The sequence below is a fragment of the Mobula hypostoma genome, chromosome 2 (genome assembly GCF_963921235.1).
Source record: "Mobula hypostoma chromosome 2, sMobHyp1.1, whole genome shotgun sequence".
NCBI lineage: Eukaryota > Metazoa > Chordata > Chondrichthyes > Myliobatiformes > Myliobatidae > Mobula > Mobula hypostoma.
In genome coordinates this window covers 247,042,827-247,058,875 of record NC_086098.1, presented here as the reverse complement: position 1 = coordinate 247,058,875, position 16,049 = coordinate 247,042,827, and the positions used below count along the sequence as shown (strand labels likewise).

General features: G+C 48.9%; 2 protein-coding genes across 2 annotated transcripts in view; one reads left to right on the top strand and one right to left on the bottom strand.

The window, feature by feature from the left end:
- The window catches only part of setdb1b (SET domain bifurcated histone lysine methyltransferase 1b), a 91,274-nt gene extending 76,758 nt beyond the window's left edge, over positions 1 to 14,516 (top strand). The window contains exons 17-22 of the mRNA XM_063041926.1: positions 1,326 to 1,360; positions 2,630 to 2,765; positions 6,766 to 6,955; positions 8,090 to 8,295; positions 10,094 to 10,182; positions 10,688 to 14,516. Of these exons, the coding sequence (XP_062897996.1) occupies positions 1,326 to 1,360; positions 2,630 to 2,765; positions 6,766 to 6,955; positions 8,090 to 8,295; positions 10,094 to 10,182; positions 10,688 to 10,805 (774 nt within the window). The 3' untranslated portion in view covers positions 10,806 to 14,516. The remainder of the gene's footprint in view (positions 1 to 1,325; positions 1,361 to 2,629; positions 2,766 to 6,765; positions 6,956 to 8,089; positions 8,296 to 10,093; positions 10,183 to 10,687) is intronic.
- The window catches only part of cers2a (ceramide synthase 2a), a 49,031-nt gene continuing 47,493 nt past the window's right edge, over positions 14,512 to 16,049 (bottom strand). The window contains exon 11 of the mRNA XM_063041927.1: positions 14,512 to 15,817. Within this exon, the coding sequence (XP_062897997.1) occupies positions 15,692 to 15,817 (126 nt within the window). The 3' untranslated portion in view covers positions 14,512 to 15,691. The remainder of the gene's footprint in view (positions 15,818 to 16,049) is intronic.

The window sequence follows — 16,049 nt, the reverse complement described above, 5'->3', positions numbered from 1 at the left end:
TTGAACATGGGTTGCTGGGGCTGTAACAGTGTTAGGCTAACTGCTGTGCTCCCTCGCTGCTTATCTGAGGGGCAGGGTTTTTCCACAGAGGGAGGAGGATGTATGAAATGAGCTGGTAGGGGGGATTACATTTATATCATTTCAAAGGCATTTGGACAGGGATGTGGATGGGAAAGGTTAATGACCTGGATGTAGCGGTAGAGGGGTGGGTCGGCAAGTTTGCAGACGACACAAAGGTTGGTGGTGTTGTGGATAGTGTAGAGGATTGTTGAAGATTGCAGAGAGACATTGATAGGATGCAGAAGTGGGCTGAGAAGTGGCAGATGGAGTTCAACCCGGAGAAGTGTGAGGTGGTACACTTTGGAAGGACAAACTCCAAGGCAGAGTACAAAGTAAATGGCAGGATACTTGGTAGTGTGGAGGAGCAGAGGGATCTCAGGATACATGTCCACAGATCCCTGAAAGTTGCCTCACAGGTAGATAGCGTAGTTAAGAAAGCTTATGGGGTGTTAGCTTTCATAAGTCAAGGGATAGTGTTTAAGAGTCGCGATGTAATGATGCAGCTCTATAAAACTCTGGTTAGGCCACAGTTGGAGTACTGTGTCCAGTTCTGGTCACCTCACTATAGGAAGGATGTGGAAGCACTGGAAAGGGTACAGAGGAGATTTGCCAGGATGCTACCTGGTTTAGAGAGTATGCATTATGATCAGAGATTAAGGGAACTAGGGCTTTACTCTTTGGAGAGAGGAGGATGAGAGGAGACATGATAGAGATGGACAAGATAATAAGAGGAATAGATAGAGTGGATAGCCAGTGCCTCTTCCCCAGGGCACCACTGCTCAATACAAGAGGACATGGCTTTAAGGGAAGGGGTGGGAAGTTCAAGGGGGATATTAGAGGAAGGTTTTTTTACTCAGAGAGTGGTTGGTGGGTGGAATGCACTGCCTGAATCAGTGGTGGAGGCAGATACACTAGTGAAGTTTAAGAGACTACTAGACAAGTATATGGAGGAATTTAAGGTTGGGGGTTATATGGGAGGCAGGGTTTGAGGGTCGGCACAACATTGTGGGCGGAAGGGCCTGTACTGTGCTGTACTATTCTATGTTCTATGTTTGGAGAGAGACACGATTAGCTCAGGGAGTCACCTTGGTAAGCACGGAAAAGTTGGGCTGAAGGGCCTGTTTCCATGATGTGTCACTGTGACTCAGTTTGTGTATTTGGATATTCATGCCTTCGGTTACCAGGGAGTGACGGGTTATGTGGTATGGGATAACGTTAGAGTTAAGGTGAGTGACCAAGTTCACCTTTTTGTCATCTCTCCACAGAACCAGGATGCGGCAATTCACCTCAAGCTATCACTGTGAGTAATGCTGCATTCCTTCTTTTCACTCGCACATCTTCCTCTTCCTGGCAGCAGTGACCTGCTTGCTTCAAACACTTCTCCCATTCCCAATCAACGTGGGGTTTACTGAGTATATGTGTGCACAGGTTCAGTGAAAAACTTACTTGCAGTAGCATCACAGGCACAGAGCATCAGATAAACAAAATACACAAGAAAAACAGACATAGGTTTGTTTACAAGAGTGAATACAACTAGGACAAAAAAATCAATTTTAATGCAAAGTGCTCATGTGTTGGTGATTAGGGTTGCCCACTGGGTCAAGAACTGAATGATTGAAGGGAAGTAGCTTTTCCTGAACCTGGTGGTGTGGGACTTCAGGCTTCTGTACCTCCTGCCTTCGGGAGCTGTGAGAAGATGGCCTGGCCCAGATGGTGGGGATCTTTAGTATATTGTCACCTATAGATAGGCCAATATAACATGAGCACCTCCCGCCCCACCACTGATACCGAGTCCACTACTCTACAGCTTCTTGTGTTCCCTTGCATTCGAATTGTTGACTTCAGGAGGAAACCAGAGGTCCATGAACCAGTCCTAGTCAGAGGGTCAACAACTTTAAATTCCTCAGTGTTATGATTCCAAAGGACCTGTCCTGGGCCCTGCACATAAGTGCAGTTCTGAAAGGCAAGCAAGATAGCGCCTCTACTTCCTTAGAAGTTTGCGAAGGTTTGGCATGACATCTAAAACTTCGACAAACTTCTATAGATGTGTGATAGAGAGTATATTGACTGGCTGCATCATATTCTGGTATGGAAACACCAATGCCCTTGAACAGAAGATCCTACAAAAAAAAGAGGTGAATTCAACACAGTCTATCATGGGTAAAGTCCTTCCCACCATTGAACACATCTACACGGTGCCCTGACAAAAGAAAGTAGCATCCATCATCAAGGACTCCACCATCCGAGTCATGCTCTCTTCTCACTGCTACCCTCAGGAGGAAGGTACAGGAGCCTCAGGACCCACACCACCAGGTTCAGGAACAGTTATTACCCCACAACCATCAGGCTCTCGAACCAGTGGGGATAACTTCACTCAACTTCACTTGTCCCATCATTGAAATGTTCCCACAACCTTGTTATTCTTTTTCTTTGCACTACCTCTTTATTTTTGTTACTAATAGTAATTTAATGTCTTTGCACTGTACCACTGCCACCAAACATTTAATTTCATATCCCATCTCTGTGACTGTCTGTCTGTCTCACCTCTGTCTCTGCCTTGTTTCCCCAGGCCATTTGATAACTCCTCTCGGAACTTTGGCTACAACCCGCGGCCAGCGAGGAGCGAGGGGATCCGCAGACCGGTGAGCAAGACCACACTGCTACAGGCGCGACGGAACTCAGCACCCCCTCCAATCTCCAAAGACGTGAGTACATCGCGTACAGCCTGGGGCAGAGCAGTGGCATGGGATGGGTGCTGGTGGTCTGACATAGTGGGCAGGTAACTGTGTGGCTAATGAAAATGTCACATCCTGGAAACATTGTTATCAGAGAATCCTACTGTACAGAGGCAGGCTGACCACAAAGTTCAAAGTACATGTATGTCAACGTAGTCAACCCTGGACATACTTAACAGTTCTACAGAATATTAATATAACAGTATCAATAAAAAACCGCTACAGAATATTAGTATAACAGTATCAATAAAAAACCGCTCAACTAGGGCGTTCAGCCAGAGTGCAGAAGATAACAAGCTGCAATTGCAGAAGAGTCCTTGAAAGTGAGTTCATTGGTTGAGGGAATATTTCAATGATTGGACAAGTGAAGTTGAGTGAAGCTATTCTCCTTTGTTCAAGAGCCTGATGGTTGAGGAGTAGTAACTGTTCTTGAACCTGGTCGTGTGAGTCCTGAGGCTTTTGTACTTTCTATCTGATGGCAGCAAGAAGAGAACATGGCCTGGGTGGTGGGGATGCTGCTTTCCTACAACTGTGTTTTATATAGATGTGCTCAATGGTTGGGAGGGCTTTACCCAGGACATACTGGGCTGAATTCACTATTTGCATTGGTGTTTTCTTACCAGGCGGTGATGCTAAATCTCTGCAAACTAAGGAAATCGAGGCACTGTCATCCTTTCTTCGCAATTGCACTTGCATGCTGGGCCAAGGACGGGTCCTCTGATATAGTAACATCTAGGAATTTAAAGTTGCTAACCTTCTCCTCCTCTGATCCTTTGAGGGCTGGCTCATGGACCTCTGGTTTCCCTCTCTACAATCAGTTCCTTGGTCTTGCTGACATTGAGTGAGAGGTTGGCGTTATGACACCACTCGGCCAGATTTTCAATCTCCTTTCTGTATGCTGATTCATCATCACCTTTGACTCGAACCACAACAGATAGCATCCGCAAACCTGAATATGGCACCGGAGCTGTTTTTAGCCACACAGTCATAAGTGTAAAGCGAGTAGAGCAGGCGAGCACACAGCTCTCCGGTGCACCTGTGCTGATGGAGATTGTGGAGGAGATGTTGCCAATCCAAACTGACTGGGGTCTGCAAGTCTGGAAATCCAGGATCCATTTGCACAAGGACATATTGAGGTCAAGGTCATGGAGCTTATTGATTAGTTTTGAGGGGACGATGACGTTGAATGCTGAGCTGTAATCGATAAAGAGCATCCTGATGTATGCATCTTTACTGACCAGATGTTCTGGATTGAGTGAAAGGCCAATGAGATGGCATCTGCTGTGGACCTGTTGCTCCAGTAGGCAAATTGGAGCCGACCCAAGTCATTCTTTAGGCAGGAGCTGATATCTTTCCTCACTGACATCTCAAAATGATTCATCACTGTGGATGTAAGTGCAACTGGGTGATAGGTACTGAGGCAGCCCACCATGTAGTTCTCGAGCACCAGTATAAGCTTACTCGACATGGGTGGGTACCGTACCCTGCCGAAGCAAGAGGTTAAAGATCTCAGTGAACACAGCAGCCAGCTGATCAGTGCAGGTCTTTAGTACGTGGTCAGGTACCCTGTCAGTCCAGATACTTTCCATGAGTTCATCCTCCTAAAAGCAACCTGCATGTCGACTTTAGAGATTGAAATCATGTGATCATCGGGGGATGTGGGAGCTTCCAATAACTCCTCAATGTTCTGACAGTCAGAGCAAGCATTGGGCTCATCTGGAAGTGAAGCCTTGCTGTCTCCCATGTCACTTGATTTAAGTTTATAAGAGATTATAGCTTTCAAACCCTGCCACAGCTGTCAGGTATCCCTTGTTGATTCAGATTTGGTCTGGAATTTCAACTTCGCCCGTGAGATGGCTTTCTGGATATCATACCTGAACCTCACATGACTTTCTTGGTCTCCAGGCTTGAATGTCTCAGATCTGGCCCTCGGCAGATTTCAGATCTCATGGTTCATCCAGGACCTGTCTGCGCTAATCTCTTTTGCTTGCATTAGGCCTGTAGTGCTCTCCCCATATCCTTTCAAACATAATTTTATCTGCCTCCGTTGCCTCTGGCATCCCATTCCAAATATCCCACCACCACACGTCATTTTTAAATTTCTCCCCTCTTACGTTAAATCTTTGTTCTCTGGTTCTGGACTCTCCTGGCCTGAGAAGAAGAATATCTGTCCCATCTATGCCCTGTTCTACACATCAGGCAGCTTCTTTACAGAGAAAGAGAAGCAAAGTTGACATTTCAAGTTGAAGAACTTAAAACTCTTCCCAAGTTCTAATAAAGCATCTCCTACCTACTTGAAGAATGAACTCTGCAGACTTCCGAGATCTTCTGAACTTAACAACATCATTTTTCTTTCTTATTTATCTTTACTAGATTGCGTATATTTTTACTCATTTAGCAAAACAGCACAGATCAGGCCCTTCGAGCCATACTGCCCCAGCAACCCTGACAATCCAATTAACCCTAACCTAATTGTGATATAATTTACAATGACCAATTAACCTACCTGCTACATCTTTGGACTGTGGGAGGAAACTGGAAAATTCAGGGAAAACCCCATGCATTCCACAGGAAGGATGTTCAGAGACTCGTTACATATGGCGCCGGAACAGAACTCCGACGCACCATGCTGTACTGGCGTTGTGCGAAGTGCTACACTATCGTGGTACCTATTGAGTTTAGGATTGAGGTTGGTTAATGTGAACTTTAATATTAACACTGAAACGGTATTTGACCATTCCTTCTACTGAAGTGGAGAGATAAATAGTTCCAGATAACACTTTGTGTGAAGAAACTTTGCTGAGAACCAGGTACTCTGTCCAGTTCTGATAAAGGGAATTAGAACTGGTTTATTATTGTCACATGTTGTCCTGCATCCTGTTTATACTAGTCAGAGTTCATTGAGTTTGGACAAGGGAAAAAATAACAATGCAGAATAAAGTGTAACAGTTCCAGGGAACATGAAGTGCAGGCAGACAAGAAGGTACAAGATCATTATGAGGTAGATTGTGACGTGAAGAGTCCATCTTATCATACCAGGGAAATGTTTAATTGTCTTATAACAGCTGGGTAGAAACTGTCCTTTAGCCCGATAAGAATGTGCTTTCAGGCTTTTGTATCTAATTTCAGAACCTGGAACGTTAATCACATTTCTCGATCCACAAATGCTGCCTGAGCTGCTGAGTAATTCCATCATTTTCTCTGTCTTTATAATAATAAAGATCAGCTTCATTTGTCACACGTTCATCGAAACATACAGCGAAGTGTGCCGTTTGCATCCATGACCAGCACAGTGCAGGATTAGCCTGCGAGTGTCACCCTGTTTCTGGTGCCAACATGGCATGCCCACAGCTAACTAACCCCAGCCTGTATGACTGGAATGTGGGAGGAAACCCAGGCGGTCACGGGGAGAATGTATAAACTCACTACTTACAGATAGTGTTGGGAATTGAACCCGACTGGTGATCGCTGGTGCTGTAAAGCATCACGCTAACAGTCACACTACCATGTCATTTTATTAATAGGCACCAGTGTTTTATTTTCTTTCATTCACTAGCACGATTCGGCCCGCCATATTTGTGTCAAACACAGTGCCAATTTAAGTAATTCCATCTGCCTGCACAATGTCCATATCCCTCCATTCTCTGCCTGTTCACATGTCTGTCTAAAAGCTTCAAAATGACTTTATCATCTCTGCCTCCACCACCACCCCTGGCAGCACATTCCAGGCCGCCATCATGGAAACGAGCTCTGCACATCTTCAACGTAGAGCAGTATAGCATAGGAACAGTCCCTTCGGTCCACAATGTCTGTGCCAGCCACGGTATCAGGCAGGAAAGGCATAGAAGGATGTGGGCAGGTAAGGGGTCAGTGTAGGTTGGCAAAAGGGACAGTATGAACAGGGTGGGCCGAAGGGCCTCCCTCACTGTGGTACCGTTGTAAGCTCCCTCCCCTTTGCTTCAATGAGCAGGAGGTGATGACATTGTCAAGCAGCTCGGACAGCGAAATGGACACGGGCACCCAGACCAGCGGCAGTCGGCGACAGGGTCAAGGGCAGGCCCCGGCAGCCTGCAACGACAGCGACGACATCCAGACCATCTCCTCCGGCTCCGACGACTACAGCGCTGGCAAGAAGGAAGAGAGTGATTCAAAGAACGCGGGTGAGGCTGCATAAACACCAGCAGTGTGAAGGAAAGGGTTAACGTAAGAGGAGTGTTTGTTGGCTCTGGGTCTGTACTCACTGGAGTTCAGAAGTATGAGGGGAGAATCTTATTGAATATTGAAAGTCCTAGATAGAGTGGACATGGAGAGGAGGTTTCCTATAGTGGGGGAGTCTCGGACCGAAGGGCGCAGTCTGTCAATAGCGGCGCATCCTTTTAGGACAAATGAGGAATCTCTGGTGAATCTGGAATTCATCACCACAGACAGCTGTGGAGGCCAAGATAATGGATATTTTTAGAGCAGAAGTAGATTTGTTCTTGATTGGTAAAGGCATCAAAAGTTATGGGAGAGGTCGGGGGACTGGGCAGTCATGATGGGATAGCAGAGCAGACTCAATGGACTGAATAGCCTAATTCTGCTCCGATGTCTAATGGCTCAGGGTGGTGGCACGGGGGTTGGGGGTGGGGAGGTGGCGGTGAATGAACCAAGTAGTCTGCGAGAGACCAGAGACCGCATTGTGGGAGAAGCTAAGGAGGGTACCTGAGATGTACGTAGACAGGGCAGATAGACAGAAACATTCTCCCACCCACCCCTCCGACTCCCACATCCTACAAGGATTATACAGCATAGAAACAGACCCTTTGGCCCATCAAGATGTTGCTGACTGCCACCCTGCATGTGGCTGGGTTGTGGGAGAGAACCAGAGCACCCAGGGGTACCCATGCAGTCACAAGGAGAATGTGCAAACTCCACACAAAGAGAGGGAGAGACACAGACTCACATGTCTACAGACTGTCGTACCTCCTGCCTAATGGCAGCATCAGAAAGATTTGGGGAGTGGGGCCAGGGCACGTTTGGAGCATAAACTAAAAGGGAGGCAAAGGTAGTGCCTCGAATTTGGGAGCAGGGTTGAGGCCAGTAGCGAGGCTAAGGAAAGAAAACCTCGAAAGAAGAGATTCTGCAGATGCTGCAAGTTCAGTCCTGATGAAGGGTCTCAGCCAGAAACGTCAACTGTTTATTGCCCTCCACCGTTGTGGAAAGGACTCATCGCTGTTCGATGTACTAGCCCTTCAAGGTGCCTCAGTCAATGAGAACCGATGCACTAACTTGCAGCTATTCCCACTCCCCCACAGACAATGCGAACAAGCGGCAGGTGGCGGTCAAGTCAACCCGTGGCTTTGCCCTCAAGTCAACGCACGGGATTGCGGTGAAGGCGTCAAACATGGAGAAGGGTGAAGGAGGTGGCAGTCGCAAGAGCACCCGGCAGTTCTACGATGGTGAGGAATCTTGCTACATCATCGACGCCAAGCTGGAAGGAAATCTGGGCCGCTACCTCAATGTAAGTCTGCAGGGTGCGTGGGTGTAGGTAACAGTACACACCAGAGCAGCCTTTTTACCAAAAAGAAGTTTATTACACGTACTGCAATGCGACAAGTCACTGCAAGCTACAACGATAGGTTAAGTTCAGCTAAATTTAAATTTTACCAATTTGACCCAGAATTTATTCTCAAACACCCCATGGTGTCTGTAGCCACCACAGGTTCTTTTCTCCAGGGACACCCAGGCAAGGATTCCCCTCTCTGGACTCTTACCTCATCTCATCTGCCTGTCACCTCCCCCCTGGGTCCCCTCTCCCTTCCCTTTCTCCTACGGTCTACTCTCCTCTCCTCTCCTCTTCTGTTGTATTCCTTCCTCTCCAGCCCTTTATCTTTCCCACCTTCTCACTATCCTCTTTCTCTCCCCACCACCTCTTTATTCTAGCATCTTCCTCCTTCCTTTCCAGTCCCGAAGAAGGGTCTCAGGCTGAAACATTGACGGTTTATTCATTTCCGTAGATGCTGCCTGACCTACTGAGTTCCTCCGACATGGGGGTGGGGTGTGTGTGTGTGTGTGTACACGTGTTGCTGAGGATATCAGAACATTCTCCTCCTGACTCCCCCACCCCAATCTGCACAAAGTGACCAAATATTAAGAGGATGGGGCTAAAATGTCACCAGAGGGCGAGGAGCAGTCTCTTCAGGTACCACAACCACCCTGGGGCTCCATTCCCTCAGTAGTCAGGCGGTGCCTAAGGACAAACCCCAAGGGACACAAAACTAACCCTGACGTGTGCTTAAAAAAAAGTCGACTGCAAAGCTAGCAGTCTTTTCATTTACACCCAGGGAAGGAGTTTGGTTGGGCCATAGGTAATTGATTTATTATTGTCACATGCACAGTGGAAAAACTTTGTTTTGCATGCCATCCGGACAGATCATTTCATCACAACAGTGCACTGAGGTTGTACAAGGGAAAGGCAATAACAGATTGCAGAATAGAGTGTTACAGTTATAGAGAGAGTGCAGTACAGGCAGACAATAAGGTGCAAGGGCTATATTGACGTAGATTGCGAGGTCAAGCCTTTTTATCATAAAAACAGCAAAAGCTGACTTAGAAAGCTTGTCCTTGAGCCTGGCGGTACATGCTTTCAGGATTTTGTATGTTCTGTTTGATGGGAGAAGGAAGAAGAGGGGATGCCTGTGGTGGGTGTGGTCTTCGATTATACTGCTGTTCTGCTGAGGCTGCAGGAAGTGTAGACAGAGGTAATAAATTTGTAAAGTGCAGCCATCGCATTTAGCATTGTTGCTCAAAGGAAGGGGTAGGTGAAGTTCTCATTGTCACATACATGGCAGTTCAGAGCCACCATCTCAGTACCCCAGAGAACCAGGCTCAGTCGTGACTTCCAGAACAGTGTGTGTGTGTGTGTGCACTCTCCCTGTGATCCAGTGGGTTTTCTGTGGGTGCTCTGATTCCCTTCCACATCCCAATCCTATGTGGTTAACCAACTGCTGTAAACTGCCTCCCGGGTGTGTGGGTGAGGGGTAGAACCTGGGGGGGAGTTGGGGAGAATAAGGTGGGGATCCATGTAACTGTGTGGGTCGGCTGAAGGGCCTGTTTCTCACTGACTCTCTCCACTGCACCACATCACTGTTTAAAAGGTAGGAGTGTTTGAGAAGACCCCACCAGCCAAGGGGCAGATGGGACTGAGGAGTGATGGGGTGAGTCGGGGAAGGGGTTGGGGAGTGGGCGTACCAGTACGCTGGGTCTGCTGCTGACCATTTTTTTTCTCTCCCTACCCCACACCCTCTCCACCCATACAGCACAGCTGCAGCCCTAACCTCTTTGTGCAGAACGTGTTTGTGGACACGCATGACCTCCGCTTCCCCTGGGTGGCATTCTTCGCCAGCAAGTAAGTCCCTGTGCACAGAAACAGCTTGCACAGCTCGAGACTGCCGGAAAGGAAGCTTGGTTTGGGTTCCAATGACATCACAACCTACAGTGGGACCGGACCTGAAAGGGTTAAACACCAAGGGTGGGACTGGTTAAATAACGGGAAAGACTTGTGGGGAGTGGATGCAGAGGTGACTACAGTGGAAGGTAAAATTTCAGCAATGGGGCTGATGTGCATTTCCAAGAGTGGGAGGGGTTGTGGGATTGGATATGCGCTGGGTTGTACAGATGAGCATTTCTGTATCTGTAACGGCACGTGCATGCATTCCCCCACTTGTGTACCGTGCAGGGCAGCAAATCCAGGCTGCAGGTGGTGGGCTCGGAATGGGCTGGAAGGGCCAAGTGGCCCCTACACTGGGAGCTGGGACAGTAGGGGGAAGAGCACAGGGAGGGAAGGTGTGAGGTGAATGACGCAGCTCAGTCATTTATGGCTGATATCTCCCCTCATTCCATGTCTTCTGCAGGAGGATCCGAGCTGGGACTGAGCTGACCTGGGATTACAACTACGAGGTGGGGAGCGTAGAGGGTAAACAGTTACTATGTTGCTGTGGCTCCACCGAGTGCAGGGGGAGGCTCCTGTAGGTGATCTCCACCCCCCCCTTCACCCCACCTCCCCCCTTCACCCCACCTCCCAACATGGCCCATGGGGCACCCCTACCCCAGCCATCATCCACCCCCAACCCCTCAACTCCCTGCTGGCTCACTACTAGTGGCGTTCCCTGCTGGGTTCCTGGGACATTCCTGGAGAGAGTACGTGAGCAGGACTCACTGCACGCTATCTACCCCCTCCCCTAGCCTGGAATTGTCTTTAAAACCCCACAACCATCCTCTCTTTCCTAAGAAGGGCTCTGGGTCCCTTGTCTAGGAACAAGCATTTCCTGGGGCATGGATGCTTTCACCTGTCGCCCCCCCCCCCAACTGTAGCAGATGGTGGGGGGGGGGTGGTGAAGGTGGTTAATAACTGTCCAACTAGCAGCTGCAGCCCTTGCAAACACACTTAAAGCCAGGGCAATCTATCTCTCCCTCTCTCCCCCCTGCCCCCCCTATTGAAGGGGGTCTGTGTTACCCTTCATTCCCTTGGCCAGTTAATGCCCCATCACTTAAACCCTTGGCATTCCTCCAACTCTAGAACACCACCCCTGCCCATTCCATGTGGAATGAAATAAGCAGGCTCCGTTCATTACCCTAATACCCCACTCTATACCCCACCTTAATGTGAGTGTGGTCCATTACCCTAATAGCCAGCTCTATTCCCCCCCCCCGCCCCCCACCTTCTGGTCTGGACACATTCTCCACCTCTTCAATCAACCTGGATCGTGTCTTGCTGCCGGGAGCCACACACAAGACCTGAACAGTGTCACAGGAGTGACAGACAGCGACACTTCCTCCTACACGTCTGGCTTGAAGATGATGCCTTCCAGAGCCCAGGCAGACTACGAATGTCAGACTTAAGGAACAGCCATACTCGGTGGGCCTGCTCCCCCCCATAACCCACACCCACACCTCTTGTACATGTCACTGAATAAAAACACACAATCCATTCTCTTTTTTATTTAAAACTGCTCGTCTCTGCGGCTCCGTACTTACGCTGAAGCCTCAGCCCTATGATGCGGAGGGTTGGTATCAGTGTCCCTTCTTTGCATCCCTCCCACACAGGGGTTGGTGAGGAGTTCCTCATTTTAACGAGGGCGAGTTTCAGCAAGGAAGTGGAAGCATGAACCAGTAGGGAGCAGCTGTGTGCCACTCGGCCCCTCAAAGCCCATTCCACATTGTGGTTGCGGGAGTGACCAGTGAGCAGGATTTGACCCCACCTCGGGACTTCAGCCGGAACAGCCCATGCGAGTAACCTTGGTGCACACTGCAGCCACTGTGGTGGAGGAAGGGGTTGTTTGGGTTGGGGGGTGGATAGGTGCCCAATTGAGTTAGCTGTTCAGTTCCTGATGGTGTCGAACTTCCTGAGAGATAGGGAGCGTCCTGTTTCCCCTGACTACAAGGCACAGGTGAGGAGTGTGAGGCCTTGGAGTGAGTCACTCACCACAGGACTCCTCCTCGCCCCCCCCCCTTGGTGTCAGGCATCCTCTGAAGAGACATGACAGAAAAAACAGGAGCGAGGCGCTCGGCCTCTCCAGACTGCCCCACCATTCGATACAGTCATGGGGCTGAAGAAGCTCACCGAGATGCTCCCTGGCTGGATTAGAGGGCATGAACTATAAGGAGACGTTGGACAAACTTGGATTGTTTTCTCTGGAGCGTCGGAGGCTGAGAGGAGACCTGATAGAGGTTTATAAAATTATGAGGCAGATAGAGTAAACAGCTGGTGTCTTTTTTTCCCGGGTTGAACTTTCTAATACCAGAGGGTGAGAGGGGAGATGTGCAGGGCATGGTTTTACAGACAAATCACTGCCAGGATGGCAGTCGAGACAAACATTATAGAGACTCTTAGATAGGCACATAAATGTTAATTTAATTGTTTTGGCACAACATCGTCATCCAAAATTGCACACAGTAAGATCCCACAAGCTGCAGCTGGTTAAGAGCCAGTCTGGTAATGTGAGAGGGTGCAGAGATGAGAAAAACATCAGGAGGGTTACACCCGTAGCTGGTCTCCGTAGCAGAGGCAGGGGAATTCGTTTCACTGACAAATGATGGACTTCATTCCTGCCTCTTCTGACACAGGACGTTATGTTGCAGTTGTACAAGATGTTAATGAGACTGCACCCGGAGCATTGTGCACTGTTCTTGTCCCTCTGTTGTAGGAAGGGTGTCATTAACTTGGAAAGAGTACAAAGATTAGCAGAGATGTTGCCTGGGACTGAGGGCCTGCGTTACAGAGGGAGGTTGAAATTTTTGTACCTTGGCATGTAAGAGACTGAAGGGTGACCTTATGGAGGTGTAGAAAACCATGAGGGGCAGAGATGGGGTAAATGCACAGTCTTCTTCAGGGATGGGAAAAACATAGAAAACCTACAGCACAATACAAAGCTGTGCCGAACATGTCCTTACCTTAGAAATTACCGAGGCTTACCCATAGCCCTCAGGAACTAGAGGGCACAGGTTTAAGATGAAAGGGGAGAGATTTAAAAGGGAACTGAGGGGTAACTTTTTCACCCAGAGGGCATGAGCTGCCAGAGGAAGTGGTTGAGGCAGGTACAGGAACATTTAAAGGACACTTGGACAGGTATGTGGGTGGAAAGGTTCAGAGCGATTGTGGGTTAAACATGGCAGGTAGCCTGCATGGGATCTTGGCTCAGTGCTGACCAGTTGGGCCAATGGCCTTGTTTCAATGCTGTGTGACTCTGACCCTGTTCCAGCCTGGGTCCCCACAAGCTGTCCAGTAATGGACACACTGCTCTGTGTGGTAACGTCCAGAGCTACCATTTCTAGAGGCCCGGGCTCTGTGCCCCCGAAAATCTGCACCCTTGTGCAGAGCCGGAGGGCAGATCTTCCCAATTATCGGATGCTCCTTCAGACGTGCCGAGGTACAGGCTGATCAAAGTGGGGCTGTGCCATGGGTCCAAGGAGCCAGGTTAGTTCCCGAGCGGAGGGGCTGCTGTCCCTCCCACAGCACAATGACACGTGGGGTGTAAACAGGTAGTTCGGCCTGGACTGGATAGGTCAAAGTGCCTGTTACTGTACTGGACGACTCCATATCAGCGGGCATACCTCAGGGGAAGACTTGTCAGGCCAAATTTCCTGATTAAGCATGGTCTCCCCCTGAAGAAAACCCCACTAGACATTGAAGCACTATTCACGGTTCTGCCTAACTCTCCAGAGAACAGGAGTTAGTGCAGCCTCCACTGTAAAGTCATGCTTGTGGCCCCAGCACCCCAGAGATGGAGCATCCCACAGAAAGATCACGAGCAGCCTGGACTCATTGGGACGCATGGGATTTGGTTTGACAGGGTCACTCTGTTCCCATGGGAGGGTGAGGAATCGGGGCTCAGTGCCTCGGAGCAAGGGGCAGCCCTTGTTCCACAGCCAGTGCAGGGGTTTCTCCACCCGGCCTGCAAATGGAGACTGTCAGAGATCTCGACACTAGCACTGATCAACCCTCACTCAAGAAATGGAGGGTGAGGAGGTAGGAATGATGTAAACAGAAATGAAACAAGGGCAACAGCAACCACAAGACAGATGGGAAATAAAAAAAAACAGAAGAAATCAGTTCAGGGAGCAACCAAACGGAGGGGGGAGGAACAAGTGGAGGCAGGAGGTTAAGGGAATTGCAGAAACAAACGGGGAGAAGGGACAAGGGAAATGGATAGACAGAAACAGGGTGAAGGGTCCAGGGTGAAGGGTCAAGGGAAATGGCTAAAATGGGCACAAATACAGACAATTCTTTCTTATCCTTCCAGGAACCAGAAGAGTGGTGTATCTGCAGGAACAACCACACCTGCATCTTTTAAAATGGATTTTTAATCAAAAAAATTAATTGCAAACTGTTTTAGGCATCCCAACATCTCATTTTCTTTTCTTATTTACAATATGTGTTGCAAATGTAACATCAAATCTAGACCATCCCATCCCTTCCCACGGAGTGTAGTTAATGGACTAGATGAACAGACCCTGGGGGGAGGGGGTGGGGTTGAGATTCTGGTTTGTGGCCTGTGGTGGGATCAGAGGAAATTAATTGAACGTCTCGGATAATCTCCGCCCCTGCCTAGCACCTACCTCCTCCCCAGGGAGCTCTTTCAAGTGCTGTATAGAGATGCAATGAATTTATGACTAGACCCCCTCCCTCCTCCATCCAATCACAAAACCTACTATCACTCCTGATATAGGGAGTGGGAACAGTAGAGAAACCTGTGCTAACCAATCGCTCCTTCCCACTCGCATCCTCAACATCCCTCTTCCTCACTCCAGGCACACAGACCTTCCACAGCTCTCCCCCTACCGAGCTGTTCGAGCTTTCCAAAGCGAGTTATTGTCTTTTTATTAAAGAAATGCTCCTCAGAAACAAAAGATTGCATGTTACAAGGTGCGATCCCACCAGGGTAACCAACCCTCTATCACCCCCATCCAAAGACGAGTCCGGGAAGGAAGGAGTGTGGTAAATAAGCAAACTAAAAAGAAAATACTGCTCGGAGGCATACAGACCCACTATTCAAGAGCTTTGGGGTATCTTCTCTGCATCCCCTCCTCTCCTGTCCCTCCTTTAGATAACCGCACATGATTCACCCCCTCCCCACCACCACCTCAAAAATTCAGAGGAGTGAGGGGAGAGGGAGGGAGGGCTAGTTAAGATATTCATTTCTCCAGCTAGGTCTTTTAATATATTAAAGCTGTGATTATTTCTCTCTCTCTCTCTTTTTCCCCCTTCCCACCCCCACAATGTTAAAAAATATTATCTTCCCCCTCTGGCGTGCGGTTGTTACCAGGAGGGAGAGGAAGGAAGTGGAGAGGGAGGGTAGTTTTTTCCCCACTCTCTCCCCCTCCCTTCCCCACATTTCCTCCCCAAGGAACAGCAGGCACTAGTCGGTCTTGCTGTGGTTGCTATTGAGTGCTGTGTGGCCATTGGACACTGGGCCATTCTTCACCGGTTCCTCGTCCTCTGAGTTGTCCGTCTCCTCCCGGTCACTACGTTCATCCTCCACTATCTGTGTAGGGTGGGGGGGGGGAAGAGAGAGAGAGAAACTAAATCTCGGGTCAAGATCCCCCATCCTCCAAATGTTTTACTGGGAGTCACTTATTCCTTTGGCCCTACCAGCCCCTGCTGACTGAGATTCCCATCTCAGCTAGTTCCAGTTGCCTCAGTTTGACCCGTATCCTGAACCTATCCTTGCGACAGCTGTTGCAATCAGGAGCAACAAACCATCTACTGGAAGATTT